This window comes from Furipterus horrens, unplaced genomic scaffold (genome assembly GCF_987537825.1).
Source record: "Furipterus horrens unplaced genomic scaffold, mFurHor1.1.pri manual_scaffold_7, whole genome shotgun sequence".
Taxonomy (NCBI): Eukaryota; Metazoa; Chordata; class Mammalia; order Chiroptera; family Furipteridae; genus Furipterus; species Furipterus horrens.
The window spans coordinates 102,232,059-102,259,932 of record NW_028327177.1 but is presented as its reverse complement, the minus strand read 5'-3'; the positions used below and the strand labels follow the sequence as shown (position 1 = coordinate 102,259,932).

The 27,874-nt window shown below is 45.2% G+C and overlaps 1 protein-coding gene and 1 long non-coding RNA gene across 2 annotated transcripts in view; one reads left to right on the top strand and one right to left on the bottom strand.

The window, feature by feature from the left end:
• SRGAP3 (SLIT-ROBO Rho GTPase activating protein 3) overlaps window positions 1-27,874 on the top strand; it is a 248,754-nt gene that overhangs the window by 123,214 nt on the left and 97,666 nt on the right. Inside the window, exon 3 of the mRNA XM_090284101.1 lies at window positions 18,257-18,419. Coding sequence (XP_090140227.1) covers window positions 18,257-18,419 — 163 coding nt within the window. The remainder of the gene's footprint in view (window positions 1-18,256; window positions 18,420-27,874) is intronic.
• LOC150004905 (uncharacterized) lies at window positions 11,622-15,246 on the bottom strand. The gene is made up of 3 exons (XR_016512406.1): window positions 14,953-15,246; window positions 12,816-13,068; window positions 11,622-11,904 (listed from the first exon to the last, which is right to left on the bottom strand). It is a non-coding gene; the product is annotated as an uncharacterized LOC150004905 (long non-coding RNA).

Genomic DNA, 27,874 nt, shown 5'->3' with positions numbered 1-27,874 from the left:
CTGGGCAGAGATGGGATGTTTGCCAATGAGTGGGAGAAAGGGAGGCAGAGGATTTACTAAGTCTATAAAGTTCACTCTGGCTGAGATTTGGTTCAGAGAGGAAATGGATTTGGTCAAGATCACACAGCAAATTAGTGGCAGAACTGGGATGGGAACCATCTTAGTGTATTTGGCTGCTCTAACAAAGCATCATAGACTGGGTTGCTTATAAACAGAAACCTATTTCTCACAGTTCTGGAGGTCAGAAGTTCGAGATCAGGGCCCTTTTTCAGCTTGTAGACTGCTAATTCTCCTTGTAATCTGATGTGGCAGAGAGCAGAGAGAGGAAGCAAGCTCTAGTGACTCTTACAAGGGTACTAATCCCATTTATGGGGTCTCCACCCTCATGACTTCATCTAATCCTAATTACCTACAAGAGGCCCCACCCCCTAATACCATCAGGTTGAGGGTACAGTTTTAACATGACTTGGGGGGACACATATTCAGTCCATAACAGAAGCTCAGGTCTCTTGACTCTAAGTCCAATATTCCTCCTTTTGCTATGGGCCCCAGCTGCTCTCTACCCACCTAAACAAAAAAAATTACAGTTGCCCAGGAGGTGCTGTGTCCACGGCTAGACTTACTTGGTCTGTCTTCTGTGAGGCACACGATTCAACAAAAGGCTCAAATGATGGCTCTGATGGTTTACCTGGGGCAGGCTGAATATTGAGAGAAAAAATACCATCACATGTTTCTTTTCTACCATCACATATTTCTGATCTAATCACACCCTTTTCAAAGCACTCTGCCATCTTTTCTCTGTTGTAATCCTTATAAGCCAGGGACATAGAGAGAAGCCAGTGTTTTTATCTCAAGCTAACTGAGCGCCAGACAAGCCGAGTGGCTTATTTTACAAAGATCCCACAGCGAGCTGTTGAGTGGGAAAACCCAGGGTTCCTGAATTCCAGCCCAGGCTCCTGTCTCCAGGAAGCCATGTCAGCCGTTTATTTAGTTGAAATGCATGTAATGAGGACCTCTTATTTTCTTGACCTGTGCTGAAGACACAAAGATTAAAGAGACATAGTCCCTGCTCTCAGATATTCTCTTTGGAGAGATGGAACACATAGCTTGGGGAATGGCCATGATTGGGATGGCTGGGGCAGCCACCCAGCCCCTCTGGCTCCGCTCTTTGAGCCCTGCACCTGCTTGCTCTCCAGGTCAGGGTTTAGATGTCACATTCTCCAGAAAGCTGTCTTGAGTTTGACCTAGTGGTTCCTCTGTGTGCCTGTAATATTCTGTACCTGTTGATTTGCTTAGTCATCTAATATTTATTGAGCCCCTGCCATATGCCAGACCCTGGTTTCAAGTGGTGAACAAGATAGACTTGGTTCCTGCCGCGGTGGAATTTAGCAACTAGTGGAGAAGAGAAATGAAGAATCAAACATCAACAACAACAGAAAGACAACATGCCATCAAATGATTGCTAGGATGGAAGTAAATATAATACACTGTGTTCTGGTTATCTATTCTGCGTATCAGCAATTCCCCCAAAACTTAATGTAGCTCATGATTTAGTGGGTCAGGTATTTGGACAGGGCTCAGCTAGGTGATTTTTCTGCTTTATGTGACGTCAACTGGGATCATTTGGCGATATTCAGATGGCGGCTGGGCTGGGCTGGAAGGTCCAAGGCAGCTTCACCCATATCCTTGGCGCTTTGGTGGGGACGGCTGGACGGCAGGGCTCGGCTGAGCTGCCTCTTTCTCCAGGCTAGAGCCTCTCTGTCCGGTGTTTTAGCCAGATGTTGGACTTCAGGCATGGTCTCTCAGGGCTCTGAGAGAGCACTGGGGATGCTGCAGTCCTCTTCAAGGTGAGGCCGGGAAAGGGGGTAGCATCACTGTCAGCCCTGGCTCAGCGTCAAGAGGACGGGAAACAAAGCCCTCCTCTAGCTGAGGACTACCCAAGGATTTGCAGCTCTCTTTAATCCTCCACACTGAACTAGAGTGGCAGTCAGGGAAGGCTTCTGGAGGCAGTGGCATTTAAGTAGAGACCTGAGGGGATAAGAAGGAACAGCCATGGGACAGTGTGAGGCAAAGAGAGGCCTGTGGGGCTGGAGATGGTGATGAGGGCAGAGTGGGAGTCACTGAGGCATCATAAGTAGGGAGTAGCATGATCCTATTTTTTTAATTTTTTTTTTTTATTTTTAAAAGACCATCCTGGACTGAGGAGACCAGTGGGGTGGGTGGCAGTTATTGCTCTCCAGGCATCTGGCAGTGATCACCTGAGTGACAGAGTAGCTGAGGAGAAGTAGACAGATGTTAGGAAATCTTTCAGAAGAAGAATTGGAGAAAAGAAGACTCAAGGAAGTCTCCCATTTCTCAATTGAGCACTGGAAGGACTTGGGGGAGGTGAGGCAAAAGCTGCCACCCCATTTTATAATTGCCTTTTTTCTTCTCTGGCCCCCACCTTTATTTTATTTATTTATTTATTATTGTTGTTCTATTACAATTGCCCCATTTTCCCCTCATTGCTCTCCCCTGCCCCACTGACCTCCCCCCTCTCCCACAGTCAGTCACCACCCTGTTGTCCATGTCCGTGGGTCATTTACACTAGTTCCTTCACTAGACCCTTCCCCTTCTTTCCCCCTTTCTGTCTCCCTTTTTACGACCACTGGGCTATGAGCTTTGAAGTGTCAGGAAGGGTAACTGTTGACCCAGGTTTGGCACATGGTTGGCACTCACTAAATGTTTGTAAATCAATAAAGGTCATGTGATAATTAGAGTTGCTCTGGGGTCGGGGTGGTGGGAGGCAGGGAGAAGGACATGTATCTTCTGGCTGCCGCAGGAGCTTAGTGAGTTCATTTGGGCTGAGGGCCACCTGTCCTATGCCTGGAGCCCGGCTCAGTGTTGCTGAGAGGACAGTCTATGGATTCCCTGACTGGGGCATTGGGACCGCAGAGGCTGGAGCACTTGTTCAGAAAGTGTGGTCAGCACCAGCAGCATTGGCATCATGTAGGGCTTGTCAGAAATGCAAAACCTGCCCTGCCCCCCACCCCAGAACTGCTGAATGGGAAACTCTGTGGGTGGGGCCAAGCAATCTGTATTTTAATGAGTTCTCCAGGGTATTCTGATGACCATTCATGTTTAAGAGTCGCCCAGTATGATTTTCTAGATGATATTATTTATAAGTCACTTTCAAGCTGTGATGGCCTTCCTGATCCCTCCTCCTCCCCTGCATAAAATCCATATTCAACTGCCCTTCCCAGCGGAATCTGTCCTGAGCTTGGCTTATCCTTTTCAAGGCCTGGAGCTGGGAGCCCTTCCCTAGCAGGAGTGTGGTGTGGAAGGACACACAGTGGGGCTAAAACTTGCCTCTTGGTGAAGGTGGATATTCGCCATCAAGTTGGATAGTTCTAGAAAGCCAGAGGTTTCCTGGGACTAAGGCTTTTTCTTTCTCCAGAACAGTGTTTTCTAAAACACTGGTACTTCAAGATGTCCAGAAGAGGGAGGGAGGAAGGGAAAGTGGTGGGAGGAGAGGGAGGGAGGAATGAGTGGAGTTGGGAACAGCTGCCCACTCTTTACATTAGTATATGGAAGGCTCTGAAAAGTTTTGCAATAAATAAACCTGTTGACCTCTTTCTGAATGCTGTTTGACCACAGAAGTCTCCCTCCCCCATAGTATTGATTAATATTTCCCCAAACTATCACTCCTTGTTTGAAAAGATCTATTCTGGACAAAGGCTGGATTCCCTCTGGGATACTAGCACTGCATGCAAACCGTGCTCTGGAGCTGAGGTGGCAGAGTCCCTTCTATTCTGACTCCTTAGTTTTGATACCACTCAGCTTCCAGGGGACATACCTGATAAAAATGCTCTCTCTAGAAGTGTAGGTTGCTGCTATTTGGACAGTTGGGAAAAAAGAAAAAGGCTACAGGGAATTCCATTCAAATGTATTTAAAATAAGGGAAGTCAGAATTTGGAAAGAGCTGAGAGGTGCTTGGCTAGTTAAAGAATAACAATATTCTATGCAAAGAAGGTTTGGAGCATCTCTCAGCTTCACAGAGCAGCTGGGAGGGAGGATTTCAGTGAGCAACTAATTTGAGTGCCAAGAAAGTGCTTTTGCAGGGGGATAAAGCATCACAGACCTTTTTCACAGAGGTAGCATTTCCCTAAGTATGTTATAATTTAGATTTAGCCCTTCAGGTGAATACTAAGCAGAGAAGCACTTTTGTAGCTGGTAAATTGAACCTATAAATGTGCAAAGGATTCTGGATGAAAAGGTTTGCTCAGAAGAAGGTGGGGAAAATGGGGCAGGCTCTCCAGGTAGGGCTTGTGTCTTCATTCATAGCTATTACTATTACTATGATGACTATCACACAAGTAACAGCGTTCCAGTAATACTTTCCAGAGCTGCTATTCTCCCAGTATGGTGTGCAGTACAGATCTTTGCTGATTGCTCAGTGTCTGTGCTGTGCAAGTGTTTAATCTTTCAAACACCTCCCCATCCACATTACCACATGCCAATGACTCTACTAGATGTTTTTCATGCATTGTCTCATTTAACCTTCATGGTCAATATTGTAAGCAGGTTCTAGTTCTGTCTTTCTAGCTGAAAAACATTGAGTAATTTATCCAGGGGGCCATAGCTAGAGTAGATTAAGTAACAGAGTGAAGATTCTGATCTTGGGTCATCTGGATTCAAAATGCAAAACTGCTTCTAGCTGCATGACTTTGGGTATGTCCCCTCACCTCTCTGAGCCGGTTTAGTGTTTCCTGAGAGTCACCTATCAGTCCAGAATACATCATTCTTGTGTGGGCATCAGGGGTTCCCTCCTTTCCTACTGGTCAGCCCTGTTCATCCACCAGGGCCAACTCAGGTTTTGCCTCCTCTGGGAGCCCCTGCTGTTGATCCCAGCCAGACCCATGGTAATCTATGTGTCACTCCTATGGGGCACAGGGTAGATTATCAAGGAATGTTCCAGTTCATAGGTCTGGTTTCCCCACTTCAGTCTGCCAGCTTCTTGAAGAGAACCATCTCTAGTTTATCTCTCTCTCTCTCTCTCTCTCTCGATCATATAATAGAAACTTATCAAAGTCTTTTTTTAACTTTAAAAAAGTTATTTAAATCATTTTTTATTTTTCCATTACAGTTGACGTACAATATTACGTTAGTTTCAGGTGTACACCCCATTATATAATTTACTAAGTAATATAATAAATTTTGTACCCATCTGACACCATACATAGTTATTAAAATATTAACTATATTCCCTGTGTTGTACTTTACATCCCTATGGGTGTTCTGTAACTGCCAATTTGTGCTTCTTATTCCCTCACCTTTTTCACCCGTCTCCCCACCCCTCCCACTTGACACCATCAAAATGTTCTCTGTATCTGTGAGTCTGTTTCTGTTCTACTTGTTTGTTTATTTTGTTTTTTAGATTCAATTGTTGATAGATATATATTTATTGCCATTTTATTGTTCATATTTTTATCTTTCTTTTTCTTCTTTTTCATCTTCTTAAAATAGATCCTTTAACATTTCATCTAATACTGGTTTGGTCGTAATGAAGTCTTTAGCTTGTTCTTGTCTGGGAAGCTTCGATTCTAAATGATAGCTTCATTGGCTAGAATAATCTTGGGTATAGGTCCTTGCTTTTCATCACTGAATATTTCTTGCTAATCTCTCTGGCCTACAAAGTTTCTGTTGAGAAATCAGCTGACTGTCTTATAGAAGCTCCCTTGTAGGTAACTAACTGCTTTTCTCTTGCTGCTTTTAAGATTCTATCTTTGCCTTTAACCTTTGGCATTTTAGTTATGATATGTCTTGCTGTAGCTCTCTATGGGTTTTTCTTGATTGGGACTCTGTGCTTCCTGGACTTGTATGTCTACTTCCTTCACCAAGTTAGGGAAGTTTTCTGTCATTGTTTTTTTCAAATAGGTTTTCAATTTCTTGCTCTTTTTCTTCTTTTGGCATCCTCATGACGTGAACATTGGTATGCTTGAAGTAGTCCCAGAGGCTCCTTATACTATCCTCATTTTTTTGGATTTTTTTTTTCTTTTTGCTGTTCTGATTGGCATTTCTTTTGCTTTCTTATATTCCAAATCGCTGTTTTAATTCTTGGCTTTATCTGCTCTACTGTTGATACCCAGTAAATTATTCTTCATTTCAGTTAGTATATTTTTCATTTCTGACTGGTTCTTTTTTTATGGTTTCAATGTCCTTTTTTATGCTGTTGGAGTTCTCACTAAGTTCATTGAGCATACTTATAATTAGTGTTTGAACTCTGCATCTAGTAGATTGCTTGTCTCCATTTTGTTTAGTTCTTTTTCTGGAGTTTTGATCTGTTCTTCCTTTGAGCCATGTTTCTTTGTCTCCTCATTTTGGCAGCCTGCCTGTGTTTGCTTCTATGTATTAGGTAGAGTTGCTATGTCTCCTGGGCTTGGTAGAGTGGCCTACTGTAGTAGGTGTTCTGTAGGGTTCAGTGGTATAGCCTCCCCTACCACCCAAGCTGGGCACCCCAGTTACCCACCTTTCCCTGTGTGGGCTATGTACACCCTCCTGTTGTAGTTGAGCCTTGAGTGCTGTTAGCACATCAGTGGGAAGGGTATTTACCTCCAGGCCAATCAGCAGTATAGGGGCTCACTCCACAGAGCAAGATTTCCTTCAGCGGGGCTCTGGTGCACACTGAGTCCACCCCTTGAGTGTGTAGCTTGCGGAGGTGGTTGGGTGGTGCTCTGATGTGGTCTGAAGCTGTCCAGCAACTGTGCTGGCTCTGGGACCTCCTAGGAGTTGCAGGCCAAGGTCAGCCACTGTCTGTATTCTGCCCAGGGCCATCTGGCATGAGATACAAAGTGAAGTGCAGATGGCTGCTACTTGCACTGGGCTTGGAGGTGCTCAGGCAAAGCCAAGCTGTGAACCAAGGCCAATTGCTGCTAGTGCTGAGCCTAGGGCCACTTAGCAAGAGGTATAGGGTACACTGAGGCCAGATGCTACTTGCTTGAGAGATTTTGGGAAAGTCTGAAACATGAGTCAAGACAGACCATTCATATGGAAAAGCCACTGGAAACAGCTTGGGTGGGCCTACAAATTGGGTGGGGTCTCAGGGAATCACCAGGGAATGGCTTAATGGTGTTAGCCAGGTTGATGGAGAATCAGAAATGGTGTCTGCCTGCCAGCTCTGTGTGTGTAGTGGGGAAGGTCTCAGAAAGGAACAATGGCCTCTGCCAGCACTTCTCTCTGTGAGAAAGCTGCCCCTCTAGCTGTTGCCCTGATGCCAGACAATTCAGTTTCTCCCCATATTTCTCTGATGCCGTTTGAGCTGCTGCCCCAGTACTGAAGCTCAGAGCAAGGGAGTCCAAGTAAGGGGAGCACTTGGGACTCTAGGGGCCTCCGTTTCTTTCAGCCACAATGCCCGCTGGTTTTTATAGACAGAAGTTATGGGTACTTCTCTTTCTGGCACTGGAGCCCCAGGCTGTGGGGCCTGCTGTGAGGCCGTGACCCCTCACTCCTCAGGGTGGACCTCTGCAGCCAAGATACGCCTCCTTACTTTTATCTGCCACACATGGGTGTGGGACCAGCCTGTTTTGGGTCTCCACCCCTCCTACCGGTCTTGATGTGGTTTCTTCTTTAAATTCTAGTTGTAGAACTTCCATTCAGCCAGATTTCAGGTTATTCTAAATGATGGTTGTTCTGTAGTTTAGTTGCAATTTTGATGTCTCTATCAAAGTTATTTGAATGAATAACTGAAAAGACCAAATCACAACAAAATGCTTTCTTCAAATACATGAAGGAAATCCTTATTTTGTGCAGCTGCAGAAGGAGAGAAGTGAGGTCCAAAATAGCATTTTCAAAGTAGCCGACTTCAACTTAACCTTGAGAACATTCCAGTAGCCAGAGCTGTCCAGAGCTGTCTAGCACACAAAAGGCTGCCTTGGAAGGTGTGAGTTCCTAATCTGTGGAGGTGTATACTCAAAAGCTGGGTATTTTAGGGGTGCATTTCTGTAATGTGATGGATGGTCAAACTGGATCAATGCTCCTCCAAATGAGGAGAGGGATCATTGATCGCACATGAACCATAAATATTGAATTATCTTTTCAAGTCTCTTTCCATCTTCAGGTTGCCTCAAGGAGAAAGTCCTAGTTTGGTACTAATGCCTCTCTAATCTCCCTTCTTACAAACTGAGAAAGACCTCAGGCATCAGCATCTGCTTAGGGCTGGTGATACTGTTTTGTTTTCCTTAAACTTACTTTTTTAGTTACCTTTTATTTATGCCAAGTGATGCTCGTTTTTTAAATGTTATTTTAACCTAAACTAGGGACAGTCCTTTATAAATAAATTCAGTTAAGTAAAAGAGAACAATCTACAGGGAGGTATTAAGTATGGTGGTGTGCAGGAATGGCAAGAGTCCTGAAGCCAGCATGACACCCCTGGGGCCCCTTCCAGCTCCTCCTGGAATGTGAACATCTTTCATTGTCACCCTCTGCATCCTTTAACTTCCACTTTCCATTGCTGGGAGGGATTTTAAGGCAGGAGGCTCTGCCTAAAGAGTGGTCTTTGCAATGGCTACAGACCCTTTTGCTCCTTTCAGTTTTTCCTTCTGGTCCTTTCCCAGATGCCACCCAAGTTCCCTGGGATCCTCAGAGACGATAGTCAGCAAGATCCAAAATATTAACCAGGACGTGATTTATTTATGTATGAGATGCTTGCTACATATGATACAAGCATATCATTTAAATTTTATTCTAAAATGAAAAGTAGATGTTGTAATAAAGATTTTAACAAGCTGTAATAAGCAAGGGTTTAATTTTGACTCGATTCCATTAGACAAATAGGATAATAATGACCTTGGATGATTATACAGTACCTAACACAGTGAAGTGCCTCCCGAGCCTTTAGCTGCTTAAATTCTCTCAAGAATCCTGTTGGGTTTGGGAGGAGAGAAGGTGTTATCACACCCACCTGATAGGCAAGAGACCTGATGCCCAGCCAGGGTGAGTCTGGCTTAAGATCCTCAGCTAAACAGTGAAAAACAGGGCAGAGGAGCCATGGGTCAGGGACCTTCCTCTGCCTAGCACTGTACACACTGCGTGGTGCACCCCTTTTGCAGGTAGACAAACCAAGGCAAAAGGGGCTTTGGAGGGAAAGAGGAGATGAGGTTGGGCAGGCACTGCCTGGAGGCAGGGCTTTTCATTCTGGTACCAAGAATACATTCAGCAAATCCAAGGGAGTCAGAGGTAATACCCCAGACCCAGTGTGCCATCAGTTTGAGATGTGAGGAACAAATGAGTAAGCAAATAATTCTGCCCCCAGGTGGAGGGGGAGTCACAGGACCATTTGCATGGAGCCTTGCAGTACATGTAAGAGTTTGTAGGGGGAGAAGGTAGTAATGGGAGGAAGAAAACCAACTTTTGTAGAGAACCTACCATGGCTGTATATTTACATACATACTCCAGCCGTTGGATTTCCCCAACATCCTAGTGAGCTGCTGGTGGTAATAATAATTATTATTGTATGCTGGGTTTGATGCTAATAGCATCCTATAAATTACTTCATTTAATCCTTAAAGTGTCACTGTGAGGTAAGTGTTATCAACACATTTTGTAGATAAAGAAAGAAAAGTTTAGCTCTGGCTGTTATGGCTCAGTGGATTGAGTGCTGGCCTGCGAACCAAAGGGTCGCCAGTTTGATTTCCAGTGAGCACACATGCCTGGGTTGCAGGCCAGGTCCCCAGTTGGGGGGCTCACGAGAAGCAACCAAATATGCATGTTTCCCTCCCTCTCTTTCTCCTTCCCTTCCCCTCTCTAAAAATAAATAAATAAAATCTTAAAAACAAAAGAAAAAGAAAAGAAAGAAGAGGTTTAATTAACTTCTCAAGTTCAGCTAGCTGAGGAGGGGCAGAACTGGTATTTGAGCTCCGGCATTGACTCTATAGCACCCCAGCACGGTAAGCAGAACCTGCTTCAGCCAGGTGACCTAATGGATGTAGTCCTTCCCCTTCTGAATTACTCTGTCACAGGGCTCACATCAGCCAAAGGCAGCTTCTCAGTCAGGGCTCCCCGACACGGAAGCCTCATGCCTGCTGTCTGCCATGAGGTCCCTCCAAGGCAGAGCCCCATATCAAACTCTTCCCCCTTACCTGGCTGCTCTGCTTCACTGAGCATAACATAGAAGACATCTGTTACTCTCCCCTGCCGCATCTCTCCCCCCTTCCTTTGATCTCTGGAGACTCATCCCTGAGCAATGGTAAACCTGTGACTGGCAACGCATCATTTTAGCCACAGAGCTTTAATCTAGTGCGTTGCAATCCCAGGCCTTTTGGTGGAACAGCTGGGGAAAAGTTCTCTTTCTATGGGGGTTACTAGCACTCAGGGTGTTTTTGGTCTGGAGAGGGCCCACCTGAAAGTGAAGTCAACAGAGAGAGGAAAGCAGAGCCAAGAGTTGGAGAGTAAGACTAGGTCCTGATGACATCCTTTGTGCCCCTTGATCCAGCTGTGCCTGAGGCCAACCACCTCCTATTTCTTTGTGTTTTTTGATTAAAATTTTTGACTCTTAAAATTTTTTCTCCTTCCATTACTATCATTTTTGCTTAAATCAATCTGAAGTATTTCTGTCACTTCAACTCAAGGTGTTCTGACTAATAGCCATAATTCTTGGTTGGTGTTAGTTTTATCTACCAGATTGTGAGCCTTCTCGAGGCGTATTCAGTCATATTTTTAATCCCCCGTGGCTAACACAGTGCCTAGCATAAAGCAGATACTCAAAAAACATTATCACAGCTATCAACAACTGAATCTAAAAAATAAAAACAAAATCCAACTAAGCAAACCAGAATGGGAACAGAATCATAGATGTGGGGATCATTTGTGTTACAGAGGGAAAGGGGGTTCTTTCACATGGTGCCTTGGTGTAAAACCCATCAACTAGTTTTGAGGAAAACAGGTCTTTATTTACAGTATTCCAACCTGGGGAAGGCCGTGAGCACTTCAGCTCAGAGCACTGTTCTCCCACGGGACCCAGCACTTCCCTTGCTCCCCAAAACGCTAGAAGCCAAAAGCATGCCCAGAAGTTCCCCACTCCTTATCTGTCAGCTGTCTCCTTCAGGATCTGGGGTACAATGTCTTCAGCCTCCGTTTAACAGTCCAGGAAAACATGTGCCATGTTGCACTGGATCACGCACAGTCCTCTCTCTCTTTCAAAGCCACATGGAGTTCCTTCTCCTTTACAAAACTGCATGGAGTTCCTTCTCTGCCCTGCTTGCAAACCGTGTGGATCTCCTCTCCTCCTCTCTCTAAAATGGCTGCCACCTTATTTTTAAATCCCTGACTGCATCCTATGCTTCAGTGGGCATGGTAACCAGTTCTAACCATTCACAGAACCTTGTGCAGGCTCTGTATGCGCCTTCCTCACCATTTCATAGTCAAATTCCTTCCCATCTCCTTGGGGCCTTGGAAGAACCAAATCCATTTGCATAACTAAGACACTAGCTACTAGCCATAGTCATGCAAAGGTATCTTAAAAGCTATTCTCTTTTCCCCATCCCCCAACCCTCAGGCTTTGGGGATTTTGGGAGACCCCCCCCCCCCCACTCTGTAATATTTGGAAGGTTATCAGCTGGGAGGGGGAACTGTATACAGTTCTCGTATACAGCAGTACACAGCCCAGGTGCTCTTTCTGTCCTTCAAGGACGGGCTCCTGCAACCTCTCTCCTCTGCCCTTAGGCCACACGTGCCTTCTCTTAGTTCTAGATGGTGCCCCTCACACTTACTGCTGGGAATGCTCTCCCTTATTCCAGAGTTGTGTTGAGACCTATGCATCCTTCTGGTCCCAGCTCATCCTCTGGGCACTTTCCATCTATTCTGCTGACTGTGTGTGTGCCCAGCCTTGCCTGGCACCAGTGACACAGTGGTGAAGCAGGCAGATGTAAGCTAGAGAGGGGTCAAAGACCAGAAACAAAAAGTAAATGAATAGGACAAAGTTCAGGTGTGGTAATGCTGTCATGACAATAAAATAGGGTGGTGTGCTAGAAACTGGGGGTCACTGGGGGTCAGGGAAGGCCCCAACTAGAAACATCTCAACTAAGGTCTCAGTGACAAGAAGGACCAGCATGGTGAACTGACACCCAACTCCACTTTACCTGGGAGACTCTCATGGCACCATCCATTTTTCCTTCAAGGACCCTACCACTGTTGCAATTTCCTACCTACTTATGTGACTATTTGATTGACACCTGAGGCCCCCACTGGATAGTAATAAGCTCCATGCATCAGGGAGCATGGCTTTTTTTGCTTACCACTGCCTGGTACAAAAGATGGCACCCGGTTAATATTTGCAGAATTAATGGTTCATTCTCCAAGAGAGGGCAATGAATTCCATTTCCTGCTGGAGGCAGCTTAGGTAGCAAGAGTTTAACCACACCTTTTTGGACCTGAAACTACATGAGGGAATACTTTTCAGAGGCAGCTTTACTGGCAAACACCCAAGCAAACCCAGTGTAAGGCCCAAGAATGTTCTGGAAGGCAACAGGAAGCCAGAGGCAGGGACTTGGCATCTAGAGGACCGTGTCAGCTGCAGGAGCTCGCCTCCCTCCCCGAGGGAGCACAATCCCATGGCAGTAGATTTGGATTCATCTGCAACCTGGGACTCTGCAGGCCTAGAAATGGGTTCTGTTTGCTAAGCGGAATTTTCCGTCCCCCCCGCTGAGAAGGCAGAGAAGCTGGCTCACTGCTAATTTCATTTTCCTAACTCACCAGCTTGGCAAGGCCTCCCTGCTCTAGCTGCAGTCTCCTGGAGCCTCCGACCCAGCTCCCCTAGCCAAAGAAAGAAAGCTGTGACTCACCAGAAATTTTCATTGCTATTTTCTGGCAAAATATATATATATATGAAAGTTCTCGCATTATGCCTTAGCTCGGCAGCTTCCACCTGCTGCATAGATGCTCGGGTGCTAGATTGGAAAAGTAGAAAGGCTGCTCAAGATGTGCCTCAGAAGAGAAGGCGCAGGTCCAGGTTCGTTTCTATATGCTCCAAAAGTGCAATTGCAGCAGGCAAAAATGGCTCTCAGGTCCCAGGGCTTTCAAAAAGACAAGTGACCCCTGAAAAGGGAAGAACAAAACTAAAGATCCCCAAAGGCCAGTGTCCAGCTATGCCATCTGTGGCTTAGGTGCTTATTGCTGTGGTCCCCGAACAATCCAGATGGCCAACAAGATGGTGATCAATGTGCTGGTCTTGCAGGTGCAAGCCCCTGCCGTCACCCCCTCCTCCACCTTGCTTCCTGGCCTCCAGCCACACTCACCTTTATTGGGTTCCTTAAATTGAGTGAGTTCTCTGCCCTCCAATGAGCCTTTGCCCATTCTGTTCCCTCTGCCTGGGACTGTCCCCTCTGCCTGGGACTGTCCCCCGAGTCCACTCTCCTGACCTCTTCACCTTGCTCCCTCCAACTCTTCCTTTAGAGCCCAGCCAAAAGACCCCTTCCTCAGGGACACTTCAGTGACCTCTGAAGTCAGGCCAGGCCAGGCCCCCTTGGTAAGGGCTCTCATGGCACCATGCTCTCCTCTCTAGCAATCTCCACAGTTGTCACTTCACACACATTTTCTGAATGCTCTGAGGCTAATCATCCCCTTACTGGACTGTGAGCCATGTGTTGGTGTCCATGTTTGTCTCTAGCCCAGGTATTTCCACCTGGATGTTCTATAAGCCCTTTAGATGCGTCATGTTCAACTGCCCCTCCGCCGACCAGCTCATCCTCATCTCAGCAAATGCCATCTGTGCTCTCCCAGGGGCCCACCCTGGAAAACTTGGGAGTGGCTCTAACACCGTCTTCTCCCTCCCAGTCCAACCGGAACCGCATTCAATCTCCAAGTCCAGCAAGTCTACTACCTAACTACTTCATGGACCCCTCACCTTCTCTCTTGGCCCCTGCGAGCCCATCCTCCTCATGGTAACTAGAATGAAAACTTGAAAATTCAATTTTACCCTTTCACTCCCCTGTTCCAAACCCTGCAATGGCTCCCTGCCAACCTCAGGACAAAGCTCACACTCTCTACTGGGACTTCTAGGCCCTTAGCTATGTGGCTTCTGTCTAATTCTCCAACCTCGTTTATCACCCCATCCCCAACCCAGAACGCCATGCTGAGGGCCCCCTCAGCTATGTTCAGCTTGCCAGCATGCTCTCTGGCCGCTGTCTGGGCCTTTGCTCATTATATTTATCCACCCTGAAAACTATTGAGCCTTTAGTTCTCAGTCTGTAATATGCTTCCTCCAGGAAGCCACCCCTGTCACCCCATCACCACCTCCTTTGTTCCACAGCCTCCTTCTCATCACCACATTTATGAAGTGTATCATCGTCTCGTTTCCTTGTGTGTCTCCCTCACTCATGTGGAAGGTTTCTGGGGGTCAGGTCTTGCCTGCTCTGGTCTCTGCTGCACCCACAACATCCAGCTGTGCCTGGCACATATACACAGACAGGACGCAGGAGCGAAAGCCCAAATGAACCAAGACCTTCATCTTCCCAGCAGCTGCTCACTTTGACAAGTCCTTGGTTGCTTTCAGGCAACTTTCTCCTCCTCACCTCCACTCTTTCTGCCTCCCCTGGTAATTCCATCCAAGGCTGCATTGCCTCTTGCCCACGGCTTCTCATAGGGAACATGCTGTCCTTTCTGCTCTTTCTGGTATCCAATCTCCCTGACCAGGTGCCCTAATTAATGGTTCCCAAGCCATCCCAGCACTTCCGCACCCTTTTAACATCTTTTTCATCCCTCCACCCCCAAAACTCACCTTCTGGCTGTGACTTGCATACATTTTGCACATTTAATTCCCCTATGCTCTTCAATTCTTACATCCCAGGCTGAGCTAAGCCCCTGAAGTAATTTAGGTAACAGCTTCATTATCTCATCTTTCCTTTACTCTAATCTTCCCATTTCTGTCACCACCTAGGAAGCAGTGAAAAATGGGTTGTGAAAAGTATTTTCTGCCTAAACCTGTTTCTTCCCTTGCAGTTCTTATCTTGGTTCACATCATCGGCATCCACCCAGTCGCCTGAGATCTGAACTTCAGAATCACCATCTACTCCTTCCTGCCTCCTACTCTGTTTCCAGGGTGTCTTCAAGATGATCTGCTCTCCTGTTGAGTTCCTGAGTCCAGCCTTTTCTGGCCACCACCCAGGCCCTCATTATCTTTATTCTCCTGGACTAAGCTCACCTCCTGACCGATCCTCTTGTCTCCAGCCCTATGCCTGTGCCCACACCCATCTACCCATCCACCATCTACTCATTTATTCACCCATCCATCCACCCATTTACCCATCCCTCCTATCTGCCCATCCATGTACCCATCAATCCACTCACCCACCAACGCATCTATTCACCACCCATCATCCATCCACCCATCTGTCATCCTTCCGTCTTCCAATCTGATCTTTCTAAGACACACATTGGTCACCTCATACCTCTGCTTAAATAACTCCCATGACACCTACATTAGAATCTTCTAGAGAATGTTTTAAAAATACAAATACCAAGGCTTACCCCCAGAGATTCTGACTTAATTGGCTTGAATAGGTCCGGGGTCTTGGTGTTTTTAAAAGCTTCCCAGCAACTGAGGCTGAGAACCATGTGGCCTAGGAGATGAAGGCCCAGCTCATTGGCCTGTCATTCAAAGCTCCCCCCCACCCCCCCAGCCAAGCGCTTAACCTGTCTCCACAGCATCATATCCTATCTATCCTCCCCTACCACATTTAGAATTCTTGCTCTACTGAGCTACTTCTCTATCTTTGTAGCCACAGTTCCCTCTGCCTATAATTCTGTCTTTCTTGGCCCCTCTATTTGGAAAACTGCTCATTCTTCTTTTATGGGCCTCTCTTCCATAGCATCTCCTATGTGTCAGGCACATTACTCGGCACTGGATGTGATCACTAAAACAGAAACAATCCCTCCTCTGAAAGAACTTACAGGTGATTGGGGGGGTGGGGGGTGGAAGCTCCTTAAGACAAATGTTCACAAACTTGAACATACATCGGGACCACCTGGAGGGCTGGTGAAAACACAGATGCTGAGCCCACCCCCAGGTTTTCTTACTAAGTGGTCTGCAGTGGCCCTGCGTTCCCATACATTCCCAAGTGATGCTGCTGCTGCTGCTGCTGCTGCTCAGGGATCACCCTTTGAGGATCTGTGCCTTAGAGTGTGGTCACAGGCATGATCTCTGGGGAGGTATTATTTAAACTGAGACTTAGAGGAAGAGAAAGAGGTAGTCATGACCAGAGCAGGGGCTAACGGGTTCCAGGTGGAGGGAACAGCAAGGGAGAAGGCCCAGGTGGGAAAGAGCTCTGCATGAAAGCCAGAGAGCACAGGAGGGGCGGCGCCTTCTCCAACTTCTCACATATGACAAGGCTTTGTCACCTTCCACTGTAATCTTCCTCTTCCGCTTCAGCCACCTGATAAGGAGCCCCTCCAAGGCAGATCTGTGTCATGTTCCTCCAGAACCCACCTGAGACCTGGCAGGAAGTAAATGCTGAGGGATTTGGGTTGGGTGGTTGAATTTTAGTGTTCTGGCTTTTTCTCTAGGCTTTATATAAGCAAAGGAGAAATTTTCATTTTTGTTAGAGAGTTTCTAATATATCTATCCTCTCTATAACCAAATTCCCTTCTCCCAAATTCCTGCTATCTACACAGATTTTTAGTTCATTTCATGACAGAAAGAAAATTCCTCTAAGTCAAGTGGCAGAGGCTCCACCTACCCTTCCCAAGCCCAGGGGTTGGGCAGGGTGAGGGTATGGGGGTACTGTGGGAGCCCAGAGGCCCTCAGGGTTGCACCCTCCAGCACTTGCACTTGGCTTTGAGAGGATGATGCGGTCATAACAAGTCAGCTGACTTCTCTTCCTCAAAAATGCTGATAGTGGGAAGAAGCTCAGAGCGTGATCGTGGTCAGCCCTTATGGGTGGCCCACACTTAGGGCACAGGTGGAGCAAGGCAGGCCTGGGGGACCCTAAGCTGACCACCCTCAAGGGTGAAGGGTGTGCCTCTCCCCCAACATCCTGCCTTTCCAACATTTCCTTCCCACCATGGAAAGCAGAGTAAAGGAAGAGTTAGGGTCAGAGGGCAAGTTGGTAACATGGGGCTGTGGATTTGACTTTGTCCTTCCCTCTTTCTTCCTGGAGAATAAGAAATACATAACCTTTACTGAGGCTAACAGAGGGGTCTTTCAGAGAGCTGCTCCCCCATTTTGCTTTAAAAAAAAGGTATTCATTTTTAGAGAGAGGGGAAGGGAGGGAGAAAGAGAGGGAAACATCAGTGTGTGGTTGCCTCTCATACACCCCCAACTGGGGACCTGGCCCGCAACTCAGGCAAGTGTTTTCTGACTGGGAATCGAACCAGCGACCCTTTGGTTTGCAGGCTGTCACTCAATCCGCTGAGCCACACCAGCCAGGGCCCGTTTCATTTTTTTTGGCTGCATCCCATTTCCCAAACCTTGGGAAACGATAGTATATAGATAGATCTGTGGTTCTCAGACTTGAGTGTGAATTGGCATCCCCTGGAGGATTTGTTAAAATCCACAGTGCTGGGCCTACCCTCAGAGCTTCTGACTCAGCAGATCTAGAGTGGGCTGGGGAATTTTCACGTCTAACAGGACCCCAGGGGCTATTGCTCTTGCTGGTCTGAGGACCACACTTTGAGAAACCTATTTTAGCATAATGCTCAGCCAGAAGATGCTAAGAAGCTATCCATCGTTACAGAACAAAGATTTACTTGCCTCATGTGTACTTTGCTCAAAGCAGCTTTCCTTAATCCCGCCTCGCAAAGGTAGAACCTGAAACTCTCCAGGCCCACAGTCCTGGGGGAGGACAAAGGGGTTAAGAGCCTGAGGGGACCCCAGTTTCTTGGAGAGGCAGGAAAGGAAAAGGGAAGCATTCATATTTTGTTCTTTCCACTGCAAAGTTCTAGAACTCATACAAGTACTTCAAACACACCTGGGTTAATATTTCTTAGCCCTGGGGAAGGTGGTTTCTTCCCAGAAGGGAAAGGAGCATGTAGCAAATGCAATATGCACTGGGGGATAGATGGGACAAGACTGAGTCAAAGACCTGAGTTTGGGCCCCAGCACCGCTCTGGGATCTTGGGAGGGTCACTTCAGCTTTCATAGACTCTGTTTCCCCAACTGTGAATATGTTACAATAAAACTCAACTTGAAAGGGCCCCATGAGGGTCAAAAGAGCCATGGTGAGTGACACTGTGGAATTCTGTCTGACGGTTCCAATGAAGCCAACCCAAGCTGTCTTGGTTTCCACAGGAAGGACCAGTACCTCCTTTCCCCAGTGAACTGCTGGTATCTAGTTCTGCATCAGACCAGGCGGGAGAGCCGAGACCATGCCACCCTCAATGACATCTTCATGAACAATGTCATCGTCCGCCTCTCACAGATCAGTGAGGATGTCATCAGACTCTTCAAAAAGGTGGGAAAACGGGCCACCTGACCTGCCTGGGTCTCTGTCCCAGGCTGGCCATGGCAACACTGTGCCAGCCAGGGTGGCATGTGGTTTGGGGACTTGAAACCAGGAAGGCAGATGTGTTGAAGGGTACAAGGTGCCGAGGGCTGGACTTGCATTCCAGATCCTGAGTTTGAATCCTGGATATGGTTGGTGGCTCAGCCACTTTAGCCACCACCACAAAAATAAAGGCCTTTTCATGGTAAAGTAAGTACAGTAGTTCACGTTTGTTGTAGGAAATTTGGAAAAATGGACATGAGTAGACAAAAATTAAAATCACCTGAAATGTTATCACTCAGTAGTCACAGGTATTTCTTTATAATGTACATATACAAATACATTTTCTATGAGTGCTCTTATTATTCGTATTTATACATTTTTCAGTATACATATGTACTTTCCCCAGTGAGATCAGACTGCAGATATTTTATTCTCTGCTTATGTCACCTAAAAATTATGTAACACTTTATTGCAGAATTTTTCCATGTCAATAAATATATAACATTTTCAAATGATTAATAATATTTCATTATATTATTTACTCTAATTTATTTAACCAGTGTCTTATTGTTGAACACTTAGGTTATTCCATTCTTTTACAAACAATGCTTCTGTGAGCAATGTTGCACAATATATACACCTTTGTCACATTCATTGCTATTTCCTAGGATCGGTTTCTACAACAGGAATTTGGAGGTCAAAAGTTTGCTTATTTTCATCTTTCAACGAAGTGCTCAGTTGCTTTCAGAAAGGTGTTACCCTATAAAGACCCAGAAGCCCAGTGGAAGGAGCAGTCCTGGTTTATGCCCCTGAGGTCTCAGTATCCCAAGCCCCTTGCACAGTGTGGAGCCAACACTGGGTGTTGCATGAAAGTCCGAAGAACTGAGCTCACTTCTGTAAACTTCAGTTTTCTCATTTGTAAAGTGGGCGAGCCGTTCTGTCTTCCTGAGCCTCATCCTCTTTGTCTTGCAAATAGAGTTAAGATCAACTACTTCCCAGGAACAATGTGAGTGTTAAAGAAAACAGTGAATGTGAAGGAGGAAGGTGTTGAGAAGTGCTTCAGGGTGTGGTCTTTGGGTCCAAAATCTTGAAACTCCTGGGGTCTTAATCCTGGTTCCACCAGTTTTCCGTCAATTTTTAGACTTGTTCCTTATACTGTTTGTGCCTCCGTTTCCTCATTTGTGAGGTGGGGATAGAAATACCCGCTGGGCAGTTGGGAGGATTAAGATGGTTTTTAATCCCAAATAAAGCATTGAAAACAGCGCCTGGAGCTAAGTGCCCAGGAAAACTGGCTATGGTTATACCAACATAAGAGACTCACTACTAAAATAATCCAGCTCATCTATTCTTGCCAGGTGCCAATTTTAAGGATTAGGTGACCTGGGACTGCCAGAAGCACAGGAGGAGGACAAGTTGATAGGAAATGTAATAGTCTTGTCATGGTCTGCATTAGGATTGTCCAGTCTGAGGATGACTTCTATAGCAAAACTGTAATCACAGGCTAGTTCCCTCTTTCCACACAGTGTGCTCTGGTGTCCTCCTGGGGCCGTGTTAATGAAACATAGTCTGAGTTTAATATTTGCATAAGCAAACATAATTAGGAAGGTAAATACAGTGCAATAAAAAAAATATTACATAGCGCTTTGCAAAGCCACACTGAAGTGATTCAGGTCACTTGGTCCCATCACGAGCCTCTGCCTGCTGCCACTGTCGCATCTTTTTTCCTGGGTGGAAGTGACTCAAAGAGAAAGGGTCACCTGGGCCTTCAGGAAATGAAGGGTTTTTTTTCTGAGCTGAGGCCAGGACAAGCGAGATGAATCTTTTCAGTTCTCATTTAGGCTGACAGCAGCCTCACTTGTGATGAGGTTAACAGGGTGGAAAATAATGAAAAAATGTCTACAGCTGAGCGCCTAGCTGCCTTGTTACCAGACTGTGCCTGTGGAACAAAGGAAATGACCCAGCCCCTGTGGGCCCGGAGAGAGAGGGGGACAGGGCCCCACCGGCTGATTTAGCCCAGCATGGCCCCTTTGTGTCACATCAGTTATAGATAATCTTGGCACTGAGGCTGCACTCCTTACCTGATAATAGTTCCTGCAGGCCTCAGAATGACTGCAGGGGCCACTGTCGGGTCAGACTGGGGAATGGGCTCATCACTCACCCACTTTATAGATGAGGAGATAAAGCCTGAGCAGCTGCAAGGAGACCCCAGACTTAGTGACTTTGAGCATATGGTCATCACTGGCAGGAGGCAATGGGGCTGGGCTTTTGGGATCTCTCAGAACTGCCTCTCACTGACCATGTGACCCTGGGCAAGTCTCTCTGAGCATTAGTTTTCCCAACTGGGAATGGAGATGGTGACAATGTCTTAATCAGGGGCCTGTTTTGAAGAATAGATGTAGGCCAAGTGTCCAGCACAGGCTTGGCTTTCAGTAGGTGCTCATTGAATGGTGGCTCGCCCCCCTCCATTCCTGAGAGAGATAACACCTGGGGTGGGAGTGTAGCGTTCCTTCATGCAGGTCACAGCATGCTCTAGCAATGCGTCTGCAGGAGGTGGGCGTGGCTTCCAGGGCTCGGCCTGGGGCAACTGCCTTGACTGCCAGCTCACAGATGCAAAATGCTATTTGACTTAATAACTACTTTTTCAAGAGTCTCCATTTTCCCTTTTATAGTGGAATTTATTTATTTGACTAGAGGAAGCACTTGAAATTCCAGAAACCATTCGAGGATTTGTCTGGTCAAATGGGCTTATGCATGCAGGTGGCCCTTGCTTTAAGTGTGAGGTTCACCATAACAGAATGGACCTGGACGAAGCCTTAGAGGTCACTGTAGGGATCAGGACTCTTATGGTTGCAAACAACAGAAACCCAGCTCAACCTGCTTGAGGAAAGAAAGGGAACTTACCAGCTCTCTAGAGCCAAGCCTGGCTTCAAGCATAGGGAACTTCCAGGGCACAAGGAATTCAGTTTCTTTGCAGCTCTGCTCCAATTCCCCACCCCCCTTTTTAGGGGGGACACTGAAGGGCTCTTTTATTGTCAGTTTTCATGTGATGACCAGATGGCCCCTGGCAGCTCCAGGCTTATATCCTACCTGCTTCAAGTTCAGTGGAAAGGAATAACTCCCTTTTCCCAGAATTGAGTCTTAGGGGCTCAATTGACCCGGTGTGAGTCATTTGAGCACTTCTTCCTGGGGAATACGGTGTGGACTGACCAGGCCTGAGAAACACACCCACCCTTGAAGCCAAGTATACACTCAACTTCACCTGATGCATGGGACTGCAAATGAGGGGTGGTTGCCCAAGAAAAATGAAGGTGCAGTAAATCAACAGGTGCCTACTAGGCTTTACGTTCCAGTCCTTTTATCATCTTCCATAAGAGTGATCATTCTCCCTCTGCTAGATCTCGCTCAATAAAGGGAACCTCTCAGGAAGGTTCATTCCAGTTGGGGAGAACCATGATTATTAAAAAAATTCTCCCCAATGTAGAGATGAAACCTTAACAATGTTTCCACTCAGAGGGCCTGGTCATACCCTTAAGGGCCACATAGTTCAAATTTACATGGAAATCTGTCAGTTGCTTGAAGACAGGAATCATGATCACCCACCCAGGTCTTTCTCACCTATGGGTAACATTCCCGGTTCCTTCACTTGTTCCTCTGTGATTTGGCTTTGTGTTTCCTCGCCACCTGGGATACTCTCCCTGGGTCACTCCCTGGGTCTTCTCTGGCCTACAGAAGTTAATATTCGGGACCATTCCAAATACTCTAGGGAGGTCTTACCAGCTAAGAGGAGAGCAGGGCTATGTTGACTCTTGTTTTCTAAAAATGAAATCTATGAAGGCATTTTGCCTTTTCATGGGATAGTCTCATCACATGGTTTATTCACTCTGAACTCTCAGCTCAAATCCTCAGGTGTTCTTGTACCAACTGTTTTTTAATCTATCCTATGAATTCTGCACTTAGGGTATTTTTTTTTTTAATTTTTGCTCTTTTAAAACTTCATTATATAAGATTCTAGTCAAATGGGATCAGTGTCCTTATTTAAGTGATTTTTCAAGCAGCAATGGGGTAAGTTTTTCAAGAGATCCTGATTCCTCCCCTGTGGGAAAAGCCTATTTTATAACTTTTCTATGCCTTCCTACTTGGTGTTACCTTCTTCTATGTGTCAATTCTTTGGTCATATGTTTGATTCTCCTGTACCTTCTTACTGGAGAGCTGGAAAGTGGGGCAAAGAGTTAAGAATGAAATACAGTTTAGGTGACTCTTGAGTTGGGTGTTGAAGGATGAATAGGAGTCTGCCAAGGGTGGAAGGGAAGTTGGGAATTCAGTGTTAGGAGAAAGGCAAAAGCACAGAGGGTACAGTATATCATGATGGTGACCAAGGCAACTCACAATGTAGATGGAAAAATGGTGGTCCACAGCTGAATTTGGTTCTCAAGGGTAATCTGCTTAGCCCTCACTATGTTAAGAAAATTAGAGAGCCAATAAAGAAAAGCTTCAGGGCAGAGACTTCCTGTCAAGATGGCAGCATAAGTAAACATGATTCACCTCTTCACACAACCACATCAAAATTAAAACTAAATTATAAAACAACCATGACTCAGAACCATCAGAAATTGAGTTAAATGGAAGTCTGACAACTATGGAATTAAAGAAACTACATCCACCCAGACTGGTAGGAGGGGCACAGACAAGACACAGAACAGGCTGGTCCCACATTCACGTGTGGTGGATAAAAATTCAGGAGGGATATCTCAGAGCAAGGCGTCCCAGCCCCACAACACTACCTAATGCATAGAAACAAACACAGGGAGGCTGTCAAAATGAGGAGACAAAGAAACATGGCACAAATGAATAAATGGATCAAAACCCCAGAAAAAGAACTAAACAAAAGGGAGATGATGAATCTATCAGATGCAGAGTTCAAAATACTGGTTATAAGAATGCTCAAGGAACAAGAAATAAAGAACAATTTACAGGGAAACAACAGTAAAGTGGATGAAGCTGAGACTCAAATCAATAATTTGGAACATAAGGAAGCAAAAAACAAGCAATCAGAACAAGAAGAAGAAAAAATAATCCGAAAAATAAAAAAATGAGGATAGTGTAAGGAGCCTCTAGGACAACATCAAGTGTTCCAACATTCGCATCATAGTGGTGGCAGAGGAGAAGAGAAAGAGCAAGAAATTGGAAATCTATTTGAAAAAATAACGAAAGAAAACTTTTCTAACTTGGTGAAGGAAATAGGCATGGGAATCCAGGAAGTACAGAAAGTCCGAAATAAGATAGAAGCAAAGAAGCCCACTCCAAGACTTAATTAAATACCGAAGGTTTAAGATAAAGAGAGAATCTTAAAAGCAGCAAGAGGAAAGTTAAGTTACCTACAGGGGAGTTCCCATAAGACTGTTAGTTGATTTCTCAAAAGAAACTTTGCAGGCAAGAAGGGACTGGCAAGAAATATTCAAAGTGATGAAAAGTAAGGACCTGTAACCAAGATTACTCTATCTAGCAATACTATCATTTAGAATGGAAGAGCAGATAAAGAGCTTCCCAGACAAGGAAAAGCTAAAGGAATTCATCATCACATTATAGGAAATGTTAAAGGAACTTATTTAAGAAAAGGAAGCTCAAAACTAGGAACAATAAAATTTCAATCAATACATATCTATCAACAATTGAATCTAAAAAAACAAACTAAGCAAAGAAGAAGAACAGATACAGAATCGTGATTGCCAGATGGGAAGGGAGTGTCAGGGAATGGGTGAAGAGATGAGAGGAATAAGAAGTACAAATAGGTAGTTACAGAATAGCCATGGGGATGTACAGTATAAGAAATGGAGTAGCCAAAGAACCTACGAATGACCTAGGAACATGAACGATGGTGTGGGAATTGCCTGAGGAAGTGAGGGGTGCTGGGTGGAGGTAGGCAAAGGCGGGAAATTGGGACAACTAATAGCATAATCAATAAAATATAATTTAAAAAGAAAATTAAATCAACATTTAAAAATTCTGGGATTTCACATAAAAATCATGATTTTGTGTTTCTCTTAAAAAAAATCAGAAGTACTGTAAATACCGGATCCATGAAGGTTCATACTTGGCAGTACTTGGCTAAAACTGAGTACCTGCTGGCCCCTTTAGTCAGGGCACACTCTCTTCATTGCCTATGGTCCCTGTTACTGTGCGGTGTATCCCGCCTATGTGGCTCCTCTATTTTGCCTCCCTGGACCTTTATGCATTAGAGTTTGTAGCCTCATCTTTAAACATCACCTACCAGTGGTTGGTGTGTAAATTCTAGCCTCAGCATCCCCTGGAGGGCTTGTGAAACATGGATTGCTGGGCTGCATTCCCACAGTTTCTGACTCAGTAGGTCTGAGCGAAGCCTGAGAATCTGCATTTCTAACAAGCTAATGCTGCTGGTCTGGGAGACCACACATGGAGAATGACCTGCCTAGTCTAACCTCCTTGTTTTCTAAGTATGGAAACCGAGCCCCCATCCCCCTCTGTTAAGCACAGAATCTGGCCCCAAACATAGGTTTTTGACTCCAGGTCTGGTACTGAACCCACTACCCCCTGTGGTGCACCAGTGGGAGGTCCCATCTGCATCCTGCTTGCTTTCCCATCCCACCCCAACCATTTCTGAGACTGGGCACTGAAATCCATTTCCTTTCCAGCCTCAGCTTCCTTAACAATAGCCACCCATTATTCTATTCTCTGATGCCTGCAGAATTTAATTACTTGCCAGGCAGTGAAGTGAATTTGATTGTTGGAAGCTACAGTGTTCTAGAGGAAGCGCTAATGAGGAAAGACTCTTAGCAGAGAAGAGAGAGCATTCGAGGGGCTTGTGTTTGAAAGCAGCCATTCACTGTGTGGCAATAAGGGCTTGGTCTTCAGTGAGCTTTTTCGTTCCCGCCTCAATGATGTCTGTCGCATTTCATAAATAAATCGGGGCTTTTGTGTGCAATAATTGCTTTGCTTTGTAACCAAGATCAAAAGCACCAAATGGCCTTGGATTCAAAGCCAAGTTTATTTTTTATTATTGGGTTGAAGGAGAGAGTGAGGGTTTGCATATTGGAGGGTCCAGCTATGAGGCTGCATGGAGAGAGAGAAAGAGAGAGCAAAGTGGGCAGGCTGCCAAGGCATGAGGAACTTTCAGCCAGCCTCTACCATCTCCCAGGGAGATGAAGTCGTGAACGCTCACACTTCTAGTACAGCTTGCTGTGCTGGTCACCATCAGGCATTCCCAACACATTCAATAAACATATATTAGTACTATCATTACAGTAGGTAAACAGTGATTATAAATAACAAACAATTAGTAAGCACTTACTGTGTGCCGGGCTCTGGGCTAAGCATTCTATAGACATTTATTTCTTAAAGCTTAGGAGTAAGATGCTGTCAGCACTTAATTTTACAGATGAAAAAACCGATGCTGATCTAGGTGGAGCTGGATTGGAATCTAGATTTGTCTGACTCTAGAGCCCACTTGTAAAGGCCAGTGCTAAAGAAGACAGAGAAATGAGTCCCTCCTGCAAGGAGGTCACAGTATAGAATGGAAGTGAAGACAGATGTGCAGCAGTGATTCAAATACTGCAGAGAGGGAAGTTGGTTCAGAGAGAGAAGGACCTCCAATTTGTGTGTGAGGTGGGGGAGTTTGGGGAAGGTTTTACATTGGGGAAGCAGCATTTAAAGTGAGCCCTGAAGGATTAGCATCTGTATCAGTAGGTTCCTCAGAAATCCAATTCTGAGACAGTGATTATGATGCAGAGGTATATTAGCTAGTGCTCTTGGGGTGCCCACCTGTAAAGGAAAGGTAGTCAGTCAGTGGAGCAGGTGGACCCTGGTACAGTTGCAACAAAGGCCTCATCTGACTCCTTGGGGAGCTCTGAAGCTGGGGTTGTCCTGGGTTGTGGTGAGGAGGCTGGGTGGGCCTTTATACCTTCAAGTTGTTCCCAGAGGGGGCATGGCCTTGGGCAGATGCCTGTTTATCTGAGGTAGTTCCCAACAAGGCTGACAGCTAGGGGTGTCTGCTGGCAGCATTTCTCACAGATAGGGGAACAAGTCCACAAGTCAGTCAGTCCTAAAGGAAATCTAGTTGGTGGTGCATCACTGTGTCTGCAGATATACTCAAAAGATTCAGGAAAAGGGAGAGACATGATCCCAGACCAAAGGAAAGGCCCATTGGCAGAAAGTCTGGGTCATGTATCTTGAACAGGTAGACCCATGTTATAGTCTGTGCAGTGGTTAGGGTTATAGAGAGACTCTCTGGCTCAATTCCTGGTCTTCCATTTTCAGGCCATGTGAGCTCAGCCTAATCCCTCAATCCTCTGAGTTTCTTCATTTTCAAAATGGAGCTAATGATAACCTCCTTCATGGGATTGTTGTGAGGATTTTAAAAATATATATAAAATTCCTACCTGGTACACAGTAAGCAATCAATAAACTTAGCTATTATTGGGACTTTGAGAAGGAATTTAGTGAGAATTAAGATTGAAGAGATTAAAAATTAAGATTGGGATAAAGGAACATTTTATTCAGGGTACACAGGTTAAATAAAGTGTCAGAAATAAAAAATGTGCTCAGGAAACTACTCACTGATTAGTTCTAAATGATGGAGGCCTTATCTCTTCTTTGATAACCTCCTATTTTTTTTTTCTTGCCTTATTATATTCGTTAGGACCTCATCTGGTACAGTGTGAAGGGAAATGGGAGAGAAATGGTACTCTTGATTTTTAAAAGGCATGCTTCTAACCTTTTACAATTTAAGACACAAACTCTTAGTGAATTAGGAATAAATAGGAACTTCCTTAGCCTGACAAAGGCTATTTACCAAAAATAGCAAATATCATACTTAACTGCTAAAGAGAGTTAGCAAAATGGCTGGTTACAAGATCAATATACAAAAATTAATAACGTTCCTGTGTGACCACCAATTATAAAATGCAATTTAAAAATGCATACATTATAAAACAAGAATGATTGAAAATTAATGTCATTAATGCTACAAATTAACTACATCCTAGAAGATTTGATAAGTAATGCTTTTATTGTCATTCAGATATAAATGTTTCATAATTTGCATTACAATTTCTTTTTTGTCTTATGAATTATTCAGACAGGTTTATTTTAGTTTCATAGATTTTTTTGAAAGCTTTTACTTGCCTTTAATTTCTAACTTTATTACGCTATAATTTAAAAAATAAGGTCTGTAGGTTGTTTTGTTATTATTATTATTAATATTATTATTATTATTATTTTGGCATTTGTTGGAGCATTTGTCTTATCAGACTATCAAGATTTCCCTAAAGTGATAATCAGTAAAATAGGTGGTGCTAGAGCAGTGCTAGGTAAACTGACCCACAGGACAGCGCAGAGCTCGGAAACAGCCCTACGCATCGGAAGACAGTATACAGCAAAGGTGCATTACA